The sequence below is a fragment of the Ammospiza caudacuta genome, chromosome 3, assembly GCF_027887145.1.
Source record: "Ammospiza caudacuta isolate bAmmCau1 chromosome 3, bAmmCau1.pri, whole genome shotgun sequence".
NCBI classification, from domain to species: domain Eukaryota; kingdom Metazoa; phylum Chordata; class Aves; order Passeriformes; family Passerellidae; genus Ammospiza; species Ammospiza caudacuta.
Window position 1 is genome coordinate 92,910,141 of NC_080595.1, and position 18,693 is coordinate 92,928,833.

General features: G+C 37.8%; 1 protein-coding gene across 1 annotated transcript in view; it reads left to right on the forward strand.

Moving 5' to 3' along the window:
• The window catches only part of RNGTT (RNA guanylyltransferase and 5'-phosphatase), a 170,291-nt gene that overhangs the window by 99,134 nt on the left and 52,464 nt on the right, over nucleotides 1-18,693 (forward strand). Inside the window, exon 13 of the mRNA XM_058801514.1 lies at nucleotides 7,547-7,647. Within this exon, the coding sequence (XP_058657497.1) occupies nucleotides 7,547-7,647 (101 nt within the window). The remainder of the gene's footprint in view (nucleotides 1-7,546; nucleotides 7,648-18,693) is intronic.

Sequence of the window (18,693 nt, forward strand, 5' to 3'; positions counted from 1 at the left end):
CTTACTGTCTGATGTTTGGTCTAAGTAGACAGTGTTGTCTAGGTGTTTATTCCAATGTCCTCTTCAGATCAAAGAACTAATTTTATTTACTTTTTCTGTGTATCAGTCACACACCCTGTTGTTTGAATCTGGAGGCGTTTGCTCTTGGACATTGTTCTCCTTTCTCTCCCAGACCACCAACATTCAAAGTAGCTTTCTCTGTGGGTGGGATGAATAATCTCTGAAGCTGGTTTGCTGATGACCAGTGACCACCACCAAACACCACAAATGCCAAAGTGTACAACACTGTTTGCCTTCCCCTCCGAGGATGTGAGTTGGGGTGATCCTGCTGCTTTCAAAGCAGTTTTTTCAGATAACCGCTTTGGCTCTGGCATCAATAAGAAAAGCTGGACTTTCTGCTCCTCAGCCAGGGAGTGCAGTGGGCCTATGATCAGACTGGTACATCCCTTTCTTCCAGTTCCCAGAGTCCTGCTCAATATCCAGCATGAACAAGCATTAATCCATCAATGGCCAAGAAACTTTCCGTGCCACATTCTCTTTTGCTTAGCTTTTTCCCTGGCAAAGAAAATAGAATACATGAGGAATTACAGTGGTGGTCTGTGGGAACCGTGGGGAGATTGTAGGTTGTTTGTACAGGCACTTTGAGGAGCAGAAGGAATTGGAACTGAGAAGGGAAGCTGAAGGGAGAGAAGGCAGAATTTTTAGAAGGAGCTAAGGGTTGCAGTTTAACTGCTGCTGACATAACTTATTTCCTCAAGTAGATTTTAGTTTGGTTGTATTTGTTTTGTTTTTGTTTTTAATTTTTAGGTTTTTGTTTGTTTGTTTGTATTTGGTTTTGATTTTTTGTGACAGTTAAAGAAGTACATTACCATGAAGACTTAAAGGGTTTTAATGATAATGCTGGGATTTTGCTTATGTTTTTATGGTCATGTTGTTAATATTTTGAACTTTTCAGCAAACTTACTTGTTTTTCTGAAAAATCAATCATGTAGGCTAAGGTGGATCATTTGATCTTGTGATGGTGCTTGAATACAGGCAAATGTGGGCTGTATTTCCAGGAGTGTGTTAAGTCCCAGCTAAAGGCATGAATCTGAAAAGAATTATTTGAGCTAGTTATCAACATGTCTCAGTGCAATGCAGAAGAACACAAATATACTTTGAGTTCTGCTGTATGTGTAAGTGATGAAAAGAATATTAGATTCAGTTCTGTTGCCTACTCTTCTAAAGGCTTTTGTGAAATTATACTATGATGATGTGTATGTTAGCCAGTGGGGAAATTATCCATGCAGAGAGACTCAGACTTACTCATTCTATTTTAAAAAGGGAAGTAATTATATGGAGAGCCAGGCTTCAGTCTAAGGCAAGGCATTAACAAGACTCAGTGTAGAAATAAGCATTTTTAAGCACAACTATAATAAACGGCTGTGGTAACTTCTCTAAGATACATGTTATGATTTCTTCATTATGTGGTATCTTTCATAAAGGTGTCTTGTATTTTGAATAGGCATTATTAACTTGAGATAAACACTACTGTAGTTTGAATAGGAGTTATAAGCTTGATATAAACATTGTTCCAGGTTCTCTGTCCTTTATGCAACAGAACCAACTCAATGATCCCAGTAAGGGTTTCCAGTCTTAAAAATCTATGAATATACAATTGACTCAATGATTGCGTTTGATCTTGTGGTTTCTCAATCCATTGTTGTGATTTATTCACATAATCTGTCAACAATGCTAGCAACTTCTGTGTCTTCAGCTCATTTCCTTATAAAGTCTAGCCTGAAATGATTGATTATAATCAATCCTTTTGGTTCTTTAAAATGATCCAGGGTCTGTAGTGCAAGAAAATAAAAACACATTTTGGGTAATGATTCTATCTTTATGTTTACCCAGCTAAATACCAGCTATTATATTGGGCAGGCCAGCAGCTGCCCTGTGGATTGAGAGGCCTCAGAATTAAGTAATGCTCTTCAGATAAAACATTTATCACTGTTTTGCATTGTAAGAGGAGCAGATCTGTTGTCATTATAGGTTTGTCATAGTTAATGTGGCAAACTACATTTAATGATTTAAAAGAGCTCCAGTAGATTCCCAGTCTTGGTTAACCCCATCCCCTCCCACCTGCTCTGCCATCACTCCTCAAAGGTACCCAACCTTTCATACCTCTTGTGCGAGCATGACAATGCAAATAAACCTTCCCTGAGCTTTCTGTGCCCTTTATTTTAGCTTTCTTTTTAATTTGGTGTGTGCCTGTAGCTGCCAGCTTTGCAGCCTTTGGATACTTTGCAGGGCTAGGTCTGACCAGTCTACTGAGGAGAAATTAGAGCTGATAAGCAGCAGCTCTGTGCCACTTAGGAGAAAAGGAAGAGCTGGGTTATTTGCTGGCTTCATGTCATTTGGAAGGAGCGAGGGAAGATACGGAGGAAGGAAATGTAAGGTGGCCTGTGTTAGCTGCTGCTTGCACTTCAGGAGGATGGTATTTAAGAAGGGTTATGGGAGGTAGAGCTGGCTGGTTAGACTTTGTAGGATAGTGAGACATCCACCCTTGTAAAGGAAACCTTCTTTTCCTCTTCTTGATGAAACACGAACTTCTCTCTTGATCATCCCACCACTTCTTCTTTTTCAGTCGCTAGGAGAAATTGTTTGTTTTGTCTAGACTTTAGGCTGAAGTCACTCAGCCTTCCAGGTGGGTGTCTTCATGGTGAGTCAACACCACCCCACACCCCAGACTGCCTGCCCAGAATGCAGTCCCAGAAACTAACCCCGCTCTTCCTCCTACAAAATTCTAAGCAGAAACATCTATTGCATGTGAAAGCAGCTATTTAGAGTTAAAGTTTATCCTCCTTGTGGGCCTCTGATATCTCCATTGTCCAGGCTTTCAGCTTTCTGCTGTGCCATCCATTGAATGCAAATGCTGACACATGGCTTTAGGCAAATCCCAAACCTGTATGTGAGGCTATCTGCAACTGACCAGAAATGTGTCAGCAAAAGTTAAGATAAGAGAACCTGAGGCTTTGAGGGCCATTCTCTTGATCTGATGGGAGATGAGAAGAGAGTGGCCCCCTCTTTGGACAGCTGTGGAGGAAGGAGGGAACTAGACTTAGTACTCTGGGACAGGACAGGGGATTGAGGTTCAACATGACCAACAACCCATAACTGTACCCTGCAGTGCTAAAATGGTTCTAACAAAACCCTCATATTGGTTTGACTGGACCCACTTGTGCCTATGGAATTGAGTCTGAGGTGAGAAATCAATGGGTTTAGTAGCCTGAGAGGGATGCCAGAGGATGTGCTTTCTGTTGAGTTGTCTTCAGTGATGATTATTCATCCCAGGGCATTGGATGTGCACCTGAGTTTTAGGGTCATTTTGCAAATGTGCACGGGGCACATTTGCAGTGCTACTTCTGACACATCTGTTGTCCCTGATCTTAATCTTCTTCATGAAAGTAAGAAGGGTCTGAGGTTTTGCCAGGAGAGAATGGCCACAGAAGATAGGGCATTTATACAACTACTACTACTACTGAAAAGATAGTGAGTGGATGCAAAAAAGATGTAAAAAAATGTAGAAATTGGAGAGCTTAGGGTTCATAGCCAACTGAAGGCACTGATACCCTTATTTCTTTGAAGCAGCAGTTCAGGATGTTGCAGGGTACCTTTACAGCTTAGGTTTGTTTGTGCTTTGTAGGTGCAAGGTAGCAATGCAATGGAATGGCCTTTGCCTTGGCCTCTGGTGTCTGTACTTTGGAGTGAAGGACATTAGATGTGTCCTGAAGGGAAACTTCAAATTTGGTGTTACATTAATGGAATCCAGTTTGTGTGCACCAGAGCTGCCAAGCTATCACAACTAAAATATAATAAATAGGAACAACTGGGGCATTTATTGTGAATGTTCGTTGTTTTTGCAAACTAAAATGCACCCAATATGGCTGCTAAAAGAACAAGCAGACAAAGAGAGACACAGTTTTGCAGAACAATTTAGACTGGAAGGGACTCCAGGAGGCCACCTAGTTCCAATCCTTTAAAACTATTTGAGATAGTTTCTGACTTGTCAATGTACCTTTTTGGTGTGGAGTTCTAATTTTTGTGCTTAGACTAGGTTGACAGGTTTCAGATTGAAGCATGAACTTTGTTTATGAGATGACAGGGGATCTGATATGTTTTAGAAGTAGTCATGTACATAGATATTTGTTGGGGAGTGGTGATGAGGATATCATTGCTATGAATGCTATATTTAAAATGCTAGGGTGTAGTTCGATCTCAAACAGATTGCTTCACATTTTGGTTTGGAATTAAAATAAAGAGTAACTTCATGCACAACAGGTCTGCAGTACGCAGTGATTCATCTAAGGTGAAGTTTCCATGCATTTAACAAGCAAAATTCTTTTTTGGCTTCAGCTCATATTTAAAGAATTTGATTTAGCACTTAGCATTCAAACTCAATAACTTTTTAGTGCTGTCTTATGTGTTTGGACTCACCTGTTAAAAATTAATCTTTCTTAGGGATTATTAATATGGCCTTTGAATGAATTCTCCTTTTGAGCCAGACTTCTGTGAACTTCTGTCATTCATGGTAACAGAAGAAGCTGGGGGAGGCCAGGGAGGACCAGCATAAATTGTTCCTTGTATGAGCATTGAATTCTGAAGGCTTCTTTAAGGCTTTGTAACTTTGAAAGATAGCTGTAATTTACCTGTTACCTTTAACAGGTGTTTGGTATCAATAAATTGCTGGGAAGTGAGATGTCTGTTGTTTGACAGTGGTCAAAACTAAATGTAATAGTCAAAAGTATATAAAAGGGTATATTTATTGTTAATGCTTTCTAAGTGAGATATCTTTGACTAACTTGAGGTGTGCTAGAGATAATTTTTTTATTAATAGAATAAAATTTTTATTTGAGTCTCGTCTCACGCTATGCTGGTTCTCAATGTAAAAAAAAAAAAATCTCCATCTTAATGAGCAAATCCTCCCCCATTCCCTTCAAGCTAATTTTAAATTTGAGTCAAAACTGTAGTTCACACAGTGTAATTACAGGTTTGCAGATATATTCTGTCAAAGCATTGCTTTTCATTACTGATCTTGGAATAGTTGTTCCTGTCTCTTGTGATATTGGTTTCTTACTAACTTTTTGTAGAACGTAACTTGTCAGTCTACGAAAAAGAGTTTGAAAAAATTGGATAGTAGATGCTATGTGAAAAATCTACTTAGTACCTAAGCATGTAAGGTAGAAAATACAATACCAGTTTTAAAAAAATGAAGGTGGTGATAGGTATGGTGGAAGATCAGGAAATAAATAATTCCTGTAAGCTTGTTATCTGGACTGGACAAAGGAATAGAAACTATAAGGAATATATCAGTTGGTATCTGGGTGAACATGAATTATATAGTTGGTGAAAATTACATACCTTTTTGGAAGGAATGTTATGTCTCTCCCGCAAAGGGTTCAAAATGCATTTAAGTAATTTAAGTAAGGATTATGTGGTTTTTCTTGTTAAGATTTCCACAAAGCCTATTGTCAAAATTTTCTTGAAAAAACCTAAAGTAATGTGAGACTTAAAAAGTTCTTGCAGAGGTATCTAATTGGTTACCTTTATAAAGTAGGAGTAAAGGGGTGGGGTACTGTTCAGTCCTCACAAGGGAAGGGAGCCACCTGTACTTTGTGTAAGCAAGCAGGAGAATTGGATGAACCGTTCAGTGATGTTTTCTTGATAGATCAGCAAGGGCTGGTCCTAAACGTGGAGAATTATAGTAAGCTCTTACAAGACTGGGTGGCTGAGTGGTAAAAGCGTGCATAAACTTTTATGTAGGTAAAGGTAGAGTAATGTATATGGAAAAAAAATTTGCAACAGTACATATAAAATGATAGCCTCTGAGCTGAGTGCATTTCTGTGCATATAGAGGCAAATGAAACTATGATGTGCATGGAAACAATGGGTTTGATTGTTAAGCATCTTTCTTAGTATGAGCCCTGGGAAGTGCAAGTCTTCAAAAACAACAAAAACTTGTTCAAAAAGCCAAAAGATAGTGATTTTATTCCTGCAAGGTAATCAGGCTGTGCTTGAAAGGTGGTGTCACGGGCTTTTACAGCTAATTGGGGTTTACATGATCTTACTGGGGGCCTATCTATGTTCCTGCAGAGAAACTGAAAATAACTAAATATCTAGGAGTCACATTTGAATCATATCCACATCAGGAAATCTCTGAGCTTCAAAATGGATAGTTTCTCAAGGAGTAGTAATAGAAAATATCATATATAATGGCCATGCTTTTCATCTTCCCTGAGCACATGCTGTCAGCTGTTGTCAGAGTCAGGATACAAGAGCTCTAGTGAGGAAGGTTTTTTATTAGATCAGATGTAGCTTTTCCTCAGAATTGCAATGCTGTGACTCGGAGAGGTTGGTCCATCCTTTTTTGCATCATTAAGAATTAAATTACCATCTTTTCATCAAGAAATGGTAGGTAAGGTACTCTGCATTTGTTTTGGAAGGAGTAACTTTACATTCTTCCGTCAGAAAACAGAAAATTAATTTGCTTTTCTCATTTTAGATCTAGAACTGTTATGTTTGTCATCAGTAAAGTCTGTATTTTGAAAATATTTTGCACAGCATGAGTGCAGTGTGATGCTGATGACTGTTCTGTTACTAAAAGACAGTGGACATTCTTGGTTAGTTTTATTTTTCATATAAAATTGCTTAAATTTTCTCACTATATAAATAAGGAAGTAAATTTTCTCATTCTGTGCATTTACAGATTATTCTTTTGCCCTATTCACGTTAATTCAGATTTTTTCCATTGCTATGAAAGATATTTGGTAAGGAAGGGGTCAACAAGTTAATTCTCAGTGATAGCTGAGGATGAACAAAATGGCAGCTTAGTAAATGAAAGCAAATTATAGCCGAGACCATGAGAAACTAAAGCTCTAATTTAATAGAAAATTGTTCCTTTCAACTTGTGGCTCAAATGTGTACCCTCTCTCTTTGTCAAGAGATGCTCTCTTATTTATGTTCTGGTATATCATGATGTTCTTTAATCTTTACATAACTTAAATTCCTTTGCTATGAAAGAACGTGTTTCTGATGAGTCTTTTTGAGAGCTGGCAGTATGATGGCTTTTGCCTTTTTTGTGTTTTGTCAGCCAACAGCATGGATAACAAAAGTATTTTTCATTAAATAGTTCCAAAACATTGAGATTACTTTAAATTTGTTTTTTTCTGTATGCCCTATGAGTGTTTTTGTTTCTTTCTCTGCTGTCTTATTTTCTTTTTTGAAATTTTCCATTAGCCAGAGAGAGATAATGAAATATGCTAATTTTTATTTCCATTCTCAGCTTTTTATTATATGGAATGGCAGAGCTATAGTGCCAAGCAGTTTTTAAAGGGAGAAGCAAAGTAGTGAAGCACAGCTACCTCCATGATAATGGTATTCGTTGTTCCAGTCACTGACTATTGTTATTCATTAGAGACAGCTAATAGAGTCTGAAAGGCTGAATTGTTACTTTTAAAACCAGTGAAAACCAATAAGCATAATTAAACTGCATTTTAATTTACTTCAGAAATACAAGCCTGGTCGATGTGATGATATTTTGAAATGGAAGCCACCCAGCCTGAACTCAGTTGATTTTCGTCTAAAGATAACAAGAATTGGTGGAGAGGGGTATGTAATCTCTTCCCTTTTTAAATCTGTAGCACTTGTGTGAATGTCCCTGAGCAGTTAATCTGTCCTCTGATATTTCTTGACACTTCCTGGGGCTAAGCCTTTCTATATTCTCTAGAACTTGTTCATTCAAAATATAAGCAACTGTTGTAATGAGTGTTGTACTGAAAACAATGGCAGATGTTTATATTATGAATTTATTCATTCTTAAATTAAGTTTCTTCAAATTTCTGAAAAAAAGTCCCATTTGGGTTTGGCAGTATGTTTTTGAGAGTAGTCAGGCTGTATTAGCTTAAATTCCTAAAACTTTTTTCATTGATTTTAGACAAAATGATAACAACCAAAGCTTTCTTCTACTTTAGAATTGTGCACAATGACAAACAGTATTTGTTTTCTTAGATAAAAACAAAGCCTGACATTTTTACTTGTTAGTAAACAAGTAAAATTGGTATTGGATTCTTTGGTATCGTCTTTAAAACCATTAAAATCTTAATCAAAACCAGTGAGTTTTAATGGCAGAAGACATGAAGATCTTTACATTGGTCCAATGATTTGCCTGGTTCAGTCACTGCATGTATTAAATAGGGGTTATTTCCATGTTTAGTTGTGCTGGAGAGGGGAAGGGAAAGACTGAATCTCTAGATTAAGCTTGCTTTGGAAAAGTTTTTGGTTAAAATTAAATTAATGATTTTTAGGTTGCTTAGTGTTTTAACATCTGGGACTCATTTCAATTGATGGTGTGAAATACTGACATTTGGCTTTTCTTTTTCTTGGTGCCACAGGCGACTCAATATGATTAAACAATTAATTCAGATATTGCTTGCATATTCCAGGGTGCTAATAATGGCACATTTAACTTTCAGACATCTGCATGTCACATTAATAAAAACATTTGGTGAATAGAGATAATCTTAAGGATATGGGGTTTTTATGCAAAATATACTCAGCTGATAAGTTCTCAGTGTTTCATGAGATCAGAATTATCGGTTCAAATTTTTGTGTTTGAAAATATAAATCTTCAGTGACAACGTAACTATTTCAGAGAATAACAGAAATACTTCATTTTACTTCAGATAATCAGCTCATTACAACATTTTATGTTTTTTTGCAATTTATTTAAGTCACAGGATAATGTGATATGAAAGATTTATGTTAAAGTTCTTTTAAAAATAGCCCATTATTTGATAGAAAGGTTATTTTTATGAGAGTATTCTTATGACTTCTGCTGGAGTTTGCACGTATACAGTACTAGTATGTGATTCAGAAACAAAATGCAACACATTTTTCATTTCATATTAATGAAGGAGTATTGGTTGATTAGTTATCTCTGATTTCAGACACCTAACTGTCAGTGCTGTTGTGTTATGTTTAATATATTACATCACAGACTATTTGATTGGAACATGAAAAGGTTATAAAATATGAGCCAGCAAAAATGCTATTTCTAAAACGTTAGTAGCAGTTAATAACAAATTATTAAAGAATGGCTGGTCCATTGTAGAATTGAAATAACTTTCTAGCATTTAGAAAAGTTCTATCATATTTCAGCTATGTGAAAATGAAAGCAGTTCTTGTATTATGGAAATAATTACTTGAATTACTCTGTAAATAATGTAATATTTAAATATGTCAGTGTTTATGCTGCTCTTACATGCATACAGAAAATCCTAGAAATCTGATATTTCATAAATAAAGTACAGTTCTTGCAGGTAAGTTTTACTCCATCATACATGACAATTGACTGCTACTAAGTGCATTCATGCAACAAAAATAAAATGTAATGAAGTATGGGGCAGAAAATAATAACTTAGCACTCGTGGGAGAGAGGTATTTGTATTAAATAATGTCCTATGAAATAGTAGCTTCTGCTCAGTGAAACACAAACTGTGAATGAAATACTCCTGGTTTGTCTGCTTCAGTTGTTACTTTGGGTAAAATCTAAAGTCATTCAAAGAAACTTTGGAACAAAACAGGTTTTATTTACTTTGGAATAAACCAGAGTTTTAAAAGAATCTTCTTTAACTTTAGACCGCATAAAGACAGTTCCTGAGTTCTGAGCACTAACTAAAATTGTTTGATTTGATGAAATGAGTGTCTTGCTACTGCAGTTCTAATGTGACAACATTGGGCTTCCTGCTTCCTTCCAGCACACTGAGATTAAAAGCAAGCATCGATATAGGTTTCAACTTTTTATATAAAGAAAATTTTCTTCTTCAGTAATCCATAAAGGAATTACAGCGCTACAGAATGGGTAGGGTTGGGAGGGGACAACAGTGAGTTGGTCATCTGGTCCAACCTCCCAGCTCAAGCAGTTATCCTAGAGCTCATGGCACAGGGTTGCATCCAGATGGTTCTTGAGTATGTCCAGTGAAGGAGACTCCACCAACTCTCTGGGCAATCCATTCCAGTGCTTGGTCACTCACATAGCAGAGAAGTTCTTCCTCTTGTTCAGATGGAACATCAGTTCCAGTTCCTTCCTGTGCTTCAGTTTCTGTGCATTGTCTCATCCTGTTGCTTGGCATCACCAAGAAAAGCCTGGCTCCAACCTCTGATACCTCACTGTGGATACCTACAGACATTGAAGATGACCACCCCTCTCAGTCTTCTCTTCTCAAGGCTGAACAGGCCCAGCTCCCTCAGGCCCATCTCCCTTTCCTCGTAAGAGAGATGCTCCAGTCTCTCAGTCATGCTTGTAGCCCTGCACTGGACCTTCTCCAGGAACTCCAGGTCCCTCTTGCACTGAGGAGCCCAGAACTGGACACAGCACTCCAGATGTGGCCTTACAAGGGCACACTAGAGGGGCAGATTCACCTCCCCCAACCTCCTGGCAATGCTGTTCCTAATGCACCCCAGGATACCATTGGCCTTCTTGGCCACAAGGGCACTGCTGGCTTATGGACAGCTTGCTTGTACTCCAGCAGAAGCCCCAGCTCTTTCTCTGCAGAGCTGGTTTCCAGCAGATCAGCCCTGTAGTGGCACATGGGGTTATTCCTTCCCACATGCAGGACCATGCACATTTCCCTTGACAAATTTTAGAAAGTTCCTCTCTGCCCCTCTCTCCAGCCTGCTGAGGTCCTTCTGAAGGGCTGCAGAGCCCTCTGGGGTATCAGCCACTCCTGCAGCTTTGTGTCATCAGTGAACTTGTAATGAACTTGTAAGAGGGCCTCTGCCCCTCCATCCAAGTCATGCAGGAGTAAACTGAACAATACCAGGCCGACTTCTCAACCTTGGGGGGACACCACTAGTGACAGGGTGCCACTGATCACAACCCTCTGGGGTCTGCCATTCAGCCAGTGAATCTCTTGGGCATTTGACAGCAAAATACTACAGATGTGGCTGTGGTACTGGTACAGAATTTACAGAAGTTGCACGTTGTTTCGACACAGATAGGCAAACAGCATCTACAGAAATAGGTGTGCCTTTGTATTGATCTCTTACAGACAAATAAGGAGCCCGAGTTAAAATATTGACCTCAAATACATAACAGCTTGAAACAATGTGAACAGGAATTGTCTGTAATTTCCAAGTCCTCTGTTCTGGTTTTCAGATTCATCTTTTAATCTTGAAATGCAGACATAACTAAACCTGTGCTGCAGTTGTGTGTGATCTTATCACAGTTTACAGCCTGGGCAGTAGTGTTAAAAACTGAACCAAATCACAAAGCTATAACCATGCAGCCCTTGCATTTATAGTGCCCTACTCACTCAAATAGTGAAAAAAAAACCCATATAGGAGCATTATTTATTCAGTAGCATGAGATTGGAGTTCTGTCAGCTGTTGGACATGTCTTTTAGATAGCATATGTAATTGAGATCCTGAACAATTGTAAACAATCTTGTGCATTTTTCATCTGAATAAAGGAGTTACCTCTGGGGAGTTTGCCAGATTCTAGTCAGTGTGATTATTTTCCATCTATGTAAATTCCCCTGTGCTTTGAGTTGAGCATTTTGCTCCATAGATCAGTTTGCAATAGAAGTGTTAACTGCAAAATAGCTGCTGTTTCACCCCAGATGTAGTCCCGTTATGGATGAATGACCAATTGCTTTTATCTGGGCTTCAGTTATTTCATTCTTGATATGATATTGGAGGGAGTTTTGCCATTGAATTTAAAAGGATTGGTCTTATGATCTGTGAAGTACTTTTAGAATAAGCCTGATAAAGATGAAGACTGCATAACAAAGAATAAACATAAAGAAAAATGATACCATTGCATCCCAAAGAAAGGCAGGGTTTCTGTAACCTCAGTGACCTAATACTGACACTCCTGTTCAGTGCACATATTTGAAAGAAATTGCATTATTGCACCTTAGTGAGTTACATCTTATCAGCTGAGCCTTGGTAATTGTCTCCTGTGTATTATCATTGTCCAGCCTCTCCAAGCATCAGGATGATGGTTAAATTAACTCTTTTTGCGTTGTATTTGCAAGAATTTCAGCTTGTGCTCTCTCTCAATCTCTTCTCATTACATCAATATAGTTAGTCCTAGTTAAAAAAACCCACCAAAACCCCCTAACACAAAACCCCTGCAATAACAACCAACAGCTCATTAAATCATTTAAACAAGATAGTACTTTGTTGTTTATCTCTTGTGAAACAAGCAGTTGAACTGAAAAGCCCTTACATTACATGTGTTTTAAAAAGGCTGACCTGCTTCCCGGCACTTCTCTTTCATTTCAGGTTTATTAGAACAATGGTCGCAAGTATACCTTGTGTTTTCTTAAATGACGATGATGCTCATGAAAAAATAAGAGGGTCTCAAGCACTTTAACTGCTTTTCCTAATGACCTACAAGTTAAATAACCTTAAAAGTAGAGAATGTGAAGGATATTTATTTGCTGTGCGCAGATTCTCACTTACATTGCAGGGAAGACTGCTTTTAAATAGCAGAGACGCTTTTTCTCAAAATGTCTGGCTGTATGAATATTTCTTAAAAAGCCAAAACACCCCGAACTAACTCTGAGCCTTACTTAAATGTCACAAATATCGACTGAAAATGTCACATAGTACCATGTTTCTGGTAGCTTCCATAACCAGAATTTCTTAAATGTCCACGCTTCCTTTTACAGATTTTTAATTAGCCTTTGCAAATCCCTTAATTTTATCTGTATCAGACTGCTAAAATCAAATTACAAGAAAATTTTTGGCTTTATTTGCTTTGAATTAATATCTTACTGGGTCAATTTGATACCATTTCAAATCACAATATAATATAAATTTTATCTAGTACCTTGAAGTACTAGATAAAAACCATCAAGGGTTTTACTCATCTTTGAAGTTGTACTCCTCTAAAAAAAGTAGTAATTTGAAGTAGACATGAACTATTTATTAGTGTTAAGTTTGTAATTTTGTATTGTATTCATTATTAACTAGACTGTACAGGGAAAACCCCAAACAGTGTTTAGGCAAAGTTCTGTTTAGCTTGGACATTGTCAAGTAATAAAAAAATGGAAGAAAAAATACAATTCATTCAAGGATAGTGGGGATATCCTTGGATCCACTGGAAATTACAAACCAACAACCAGATATAGATACAGGCAAGAGGATGTCTTTTTTTTTAGAAGTGGTATTTTCCTTTTTGTTTTAAAAATTTAAAAGGACTGGGGGAGAAGAAGAGCTGCAACTGGTTCAAAATGTCTGTGATATTCTTGATTTGCTCTCATATAGTTATGTTTCTGTTCTTTTTATAAGCTAGTCTTTTTTACTCTTCTGCTTTAAAAAAAAATAGTAACTCCCTGAAAAACCATATGAGTTAATTGAATCAGCTAAGATAGCAGGACTAATGGGATAGTTTGCATGCCCTGGGTGTTGGTGCTCCTTCCTCTCTTCCCATTCCCACTTTTATGTGATACTAAAGTTGTTAGTTTGGGCTGTGAAATCTTTGCCTTCTCGCCTGTTTGCAGAATGTCCATAATCAAAGAGCACAGACTCTTATATGTGCCATCCATCACAGAAAGGGGCTTTTACAAGTAAATACCCTGGGGATAAAAATAGTAATCCCATGTTCCCCTAGTCTCCAAAGACCACGGTCAGTGTTGGGGCTGCATTGCTGTTGGGTAGAGTGGAGCTATGAAGCAGAATGCAGATGAAGTTGTGCAACAATAATGAAATAAATAAGGACAAGATGTTGCAAATAGAGGCAGAGATGTGCCATGTGAGGATGGCAGCAGGCTGAGTGCAGGTTTGAATGTGTTAAGTGTGTTTATGGCTGTACTGTTGTTAAAGGAAGCATGCATGCTGTGGAATTGGTTACTTTTTGTGGAAATGTGAGAGTTACTAGTGGAAGTAAAGGAGTAATTTGGTTAGATATTACCTTCAGGCATTCAGCTGTTACTAGAGTTGACTTTCTGAAGTGGAAATGCAGGGGCATGGTTGTGCCAACAGATTGAAGAGGATGTAATGTGTAGAAAGAGCAATGCAGTGGCGCAGGAAGGAGAAGCCCAAATGCCACCATGGTAGAAATGTGCATGTGCAGCTGCAACATTGGCATTGCAAAGGAAACTGGTAGACAGACATTTTAGCCAAGTACTATGCTGTAAATATGTATGCTATATTGCTTATGTGAGGGTATTTAAAATCTTTTTATAAAGCTTCAGCCTTTAAAAACTATGTTCAAAGTAAAGCTTTGAATCTAACCTCTGTTTATACTCTGGTACACTGAATAAAATCTTGTACCTTCCACAACTAATACTCAGGATGCTCTCGGAATTTCTAATGTTGCATTTCAAAAATGAAGTCAGTCTCATCTTTTTATATGTTCAAGTGGCAGTCTTGGGCAATCTCCATCTGTCAGATAATTATTCTACTTCAGCTACTCATTTCTCCAGATTTTTAAAAGCTTTGCCTCATATCATTCTAAAATTATCTATATGCTAGCAAATTGGAATGTAAATGTAGTCTCGTATGTTTTATGGACCCTGTTCCCTTTTCTTGAAATAGCTGCTGCCTTAAAGTAGTCTTTCCAGTTGCTTGTGTCAGTTATCATCATGGTTATCCTCTCTGTTAAGATCCATTTCTATCTCTTGAGTGAGATGAAGAAAAACATCTCCAAAATTTTCATACCTCCCATGTATTTCTCTCTTCTAATTTACATTTGGATAGATATTTATTCCTATTTGTCCCTGTACCTTAGATTCCTTGCTACTTGTGAAAGTGGAAATGGAGGGCTGATGCCACCCCCAGCTAAACTACTGCAAAGTGGTATAATCTGAGAAGAGTGAGAGAAGGAGGCAGTGAAGAAATTATATTGGACTTCAGAATGATTTGCTTTGGATTTTCATGTAATAGAGGTAGAAACCCGTGTCAGGTCCCTTTGAACTGCAGAGAGGCTCAGAACAGCTGGTTGATCTTCAAGAACAGCTTCTTCCAATGCACAAGGAGTACTCTTCCTTGTGCAGGAAGACAAGCAGGTATGGCAAACAGGTACAGCTTGCTTGAATGGGGAATTCCTAAGTCAACTCACCCAAACAGTGAAATGTATGGAGTCTGTAAATAGTGACAGACCTCCATGAAGAATGTAACAACAGTGTTGGGTGTAGAGAGAAGGATGTAGGAAAGGCAAAACTGCACTGGAATTGAAGCTAAGTCACTGGTGTCTGTAGGTGGGACAGACCTATTATTAATGGGAGGTAGACTTAAGGAAATGGTGTGATGCTGATGCAGCACTAGACAGTGGAAAAGATGCAAAAATGCTGAGGGTACACACTGCAGCCTTTGCTTTGGTAAGGTCTGTTCTCAGGCTTTTGGGGTCCCTGAATCTTATGGCAGAGTGCAGGGAAGTTGAAGTTAGGGACTACTTAGGCAAACTGGAGCTCAGGATACTGAAAGGCAAAACTTTGAAACTGGAGCAAGAGTTAGCCCTTAGAGCAAAGGCAGCCAATTAATGTGATAGCTGGGCTTCTGTGGAGGAGATGATTCTTCAATTCTGTTTGGCATTTGTGAGACTGCATTTGGAGTACTTCTCTTGTTTTGGGCTCCCCAAATTGAGAAAGACATTGATGCACTGGAGCAAGTTCAGTGGAGTGCCTCCAAGTCTGTGAGGGGATTGGGGAACATGGCATACACAGAAAGGCTGAGAGAACTGGGTTTCCTCTGTCCAAATAAGAGAAGGCTGTGTAATACGTAACTGCTGTTTACTACTCCCTAACAGCAGGTGATAGATAGGATGAAGCCACATTGCTCTGAGATTGATGTTGAAAAAAAGGCAGGCAAAGGACACAATTGTAGAAGGTCAAGAGGAGAAACAGCGTGATGAAAGTCAAACACTGTAGTAGGTTGGCAAGTTGTGGAGTCTCCATCTTTGGAAGCATTCAGAAGTTAATTAGATGAGCCTGTGAGTATACCCTGATATAACTTGGAAGCTGACCCAGTCCTGAGCTTGAGACAGATGACATGTAATGGTCCTTGCCAATCAGACTTATTCTAAGATAATTTGCAGATCAGGTGTTAAATATTTTGCAAATAACATGGAACTGTTAGACACTTAAACTAATATGTATTTTAAGCATTTTTTGTTTTCTTTCTTTATGCTTTCTTTACTGTAAATAGAGATTTTACAGTACAGTACTTAGAGTAAGAATATTTATTGTACATATATTTAATTTGCAAATTGTGTGATTGTCCTTTTTGAGAAGATTTGTAAGTTGCAAAGTAAAATAACATACAATTTTTATAAACAGGGATTTGATATTATTCACTGTAAAGGTTTGCCACTGTAAAGGTTTGCATAATTTAAAAGCCATCTAATTTACATAGAAAAAAATGTTAATCTTCCTGTTGCTATAGCTTGAAATAGATATGCTGCTCTCAAACTTACTGGAACTCAGTTGTGAGCATATTTTTTTTCCATCAGTGGATATAAGTTTTTTAAATTATAGGACTTATTAGAGGGTATTTGTGAACATCTTGTTCAAAGTGCTTTACATGGATTTTAGAAATTGGTGTGAGTTTCTTAGAAATGCATTTTTTCTGCATTTTTACATGTAGTGACTATTTGGTCATTTTCAGACAAGAGGTATTTTCTAGATTTTTAAATATGTCATGAATGGTACTTTAACTCAGAATATTTTTTTTCTCCATTAACTGTTTACAGTACAAATTAATATTCAGTTGTTTGCTTTGGGGTTTTTTTTGTGGTATGTGTTTGTGGTTTTAATTTGTTGCTTAATGAGATTTTATTGTCTGTTTTCGTGAGTTTACAGATCTATACATCTGAAACTATATTCAGAAAGGAGCATTAATATAGGATTATTACAGGTCTGAAAAATAAGTGTTTTTCCTGGTGTTTGAAATTAAAGAATTGTGGGAATGAATCCAGAGGAGGCTCCAAAGATGATCAGAGGGCTGGAGTACCTTTCCTACAAAGACAGGCTGAGGTTTTGGCTTGTTCAGCCTGGAGGCAGGAAAGGTTCCAGTACCTGGAGAGGGGTTGTTTACAAGGGCCTGTAGTGATAGGACAAAGGGGAGTGGCTTTAAACTGAAAAAGGGCAGATTTAGGTTAAGTATTGGGAAGAAATTCTTAGCTGTGGGGGTGGTGAGGCACTGGAATACATTGCCCAGAGGAACTGTGGTGGATGCCCCATCCCTGATGCTGTTCAAGACCAGGTTGGATGGGACTTGGAGCCACCTGGTCTAGTGGAAGGTGGTCCCTGGGGCAGGGAGTGGAACTTGATGATCTTGAAGTTCCCTTCCAACCCAAACCATTCTGCGATTCTATGAAACGTGCATTTAAGAGGGAAAAAACCTCAGCTCAAATGACTCCCTTGCCTTCTGTGGTGTAGCTCAAAGAAGGAAAAAGAAATTATCACCATGGTAAAGTAGAGCAAACAGTCTGGACAGAAAATGATATTGTACATATATTTACTCTTCATAGGTCTCACTCTGAGCATTTTATTACTTAATTTTCTGACAACACCAAACTCAGAAATCGTAAAAGAACATATACAAGTACTAAATAATGAATATATTAAAGATAAAAATAATTCATGACAGTCGTAGCTCCAAGACTATTATTCAGTTTGCTCTGATACCATCAGAATGTTTTGAAATTGGTTTGGGAATTAGAAGCCCAGCTTTTTGTGTCTTACTGAATTCACAAGTAGTTTGGAATCAGCAAAATGTGTCAACAAAATAAATGACCCTGATGCAGATTGTTTGCATTTCTGCCATAAGTGTTATCAATATGGTATGCATGCAACTGTGGGCTTCTGAAATACAGGGAGATTATCAGCAGTTTCACCTTCCCTCGTTGATAGCAATGAGAAATTCTTGGTACATGTGCTTATCTTACAACTTCATAAACATTAGAAAAGAAACCTTCTTAATCCTTTTTCAGGATAATTATCTAGTATCTCTGGTTTTGGGTGGTTTCAAGATGTGATGATTGACTTAAGCTATGTACATGTAGAATGAGTTTTTAAAAATTAGCATTTTAAGGGACATTTTCATTTTGAGGAAATAAATTGGATTTTTGATATCTGTTTAATGACTTGGGATGTGCCATAGGTTTGGTAATTCACATTTGCTGTCTTTTTAACTAACACCCAGCTTGTAGCTTTTTTTTTCTGGGGAAAGATGCTTGTCCTGCTATAGAAGCACATTAAAATCAGTGAGGCTATGGGTGCATGTATCTGTCAGTGGGAGATCAGTTTGCATAATCAGGGCCTAATGAGTCAGTGGTAGTGGAGAATCCATGTTGTTACCTGAGTGATAGGGAAGAGAACAGTAATGGTGGTGTATGGAGCATGTACACATATTGTACTTTGAGTGGGAATTTGTAAAAAGCATTTAATAGTTTTCAGTAGAATTTTGGGTCCATCTGACAACATGTCCTCTTGCTAGAGGATCTTAAAAAGGCCAAAGTTCCTTATTTTCATTATTTTTATGCTTGTTGTCTTTTTACAAAGCAGTCATGACAATGAATGTGAAGTACAAGCATGTTTTGGTACTGAATTCCATTCTGAAATCAAGGCTTTTATCTTAAACAAAAGAAAGATATGTACATGACAGAAGCTGCATGATTTTTAGCATCATTGTATAGATGAAAAATAA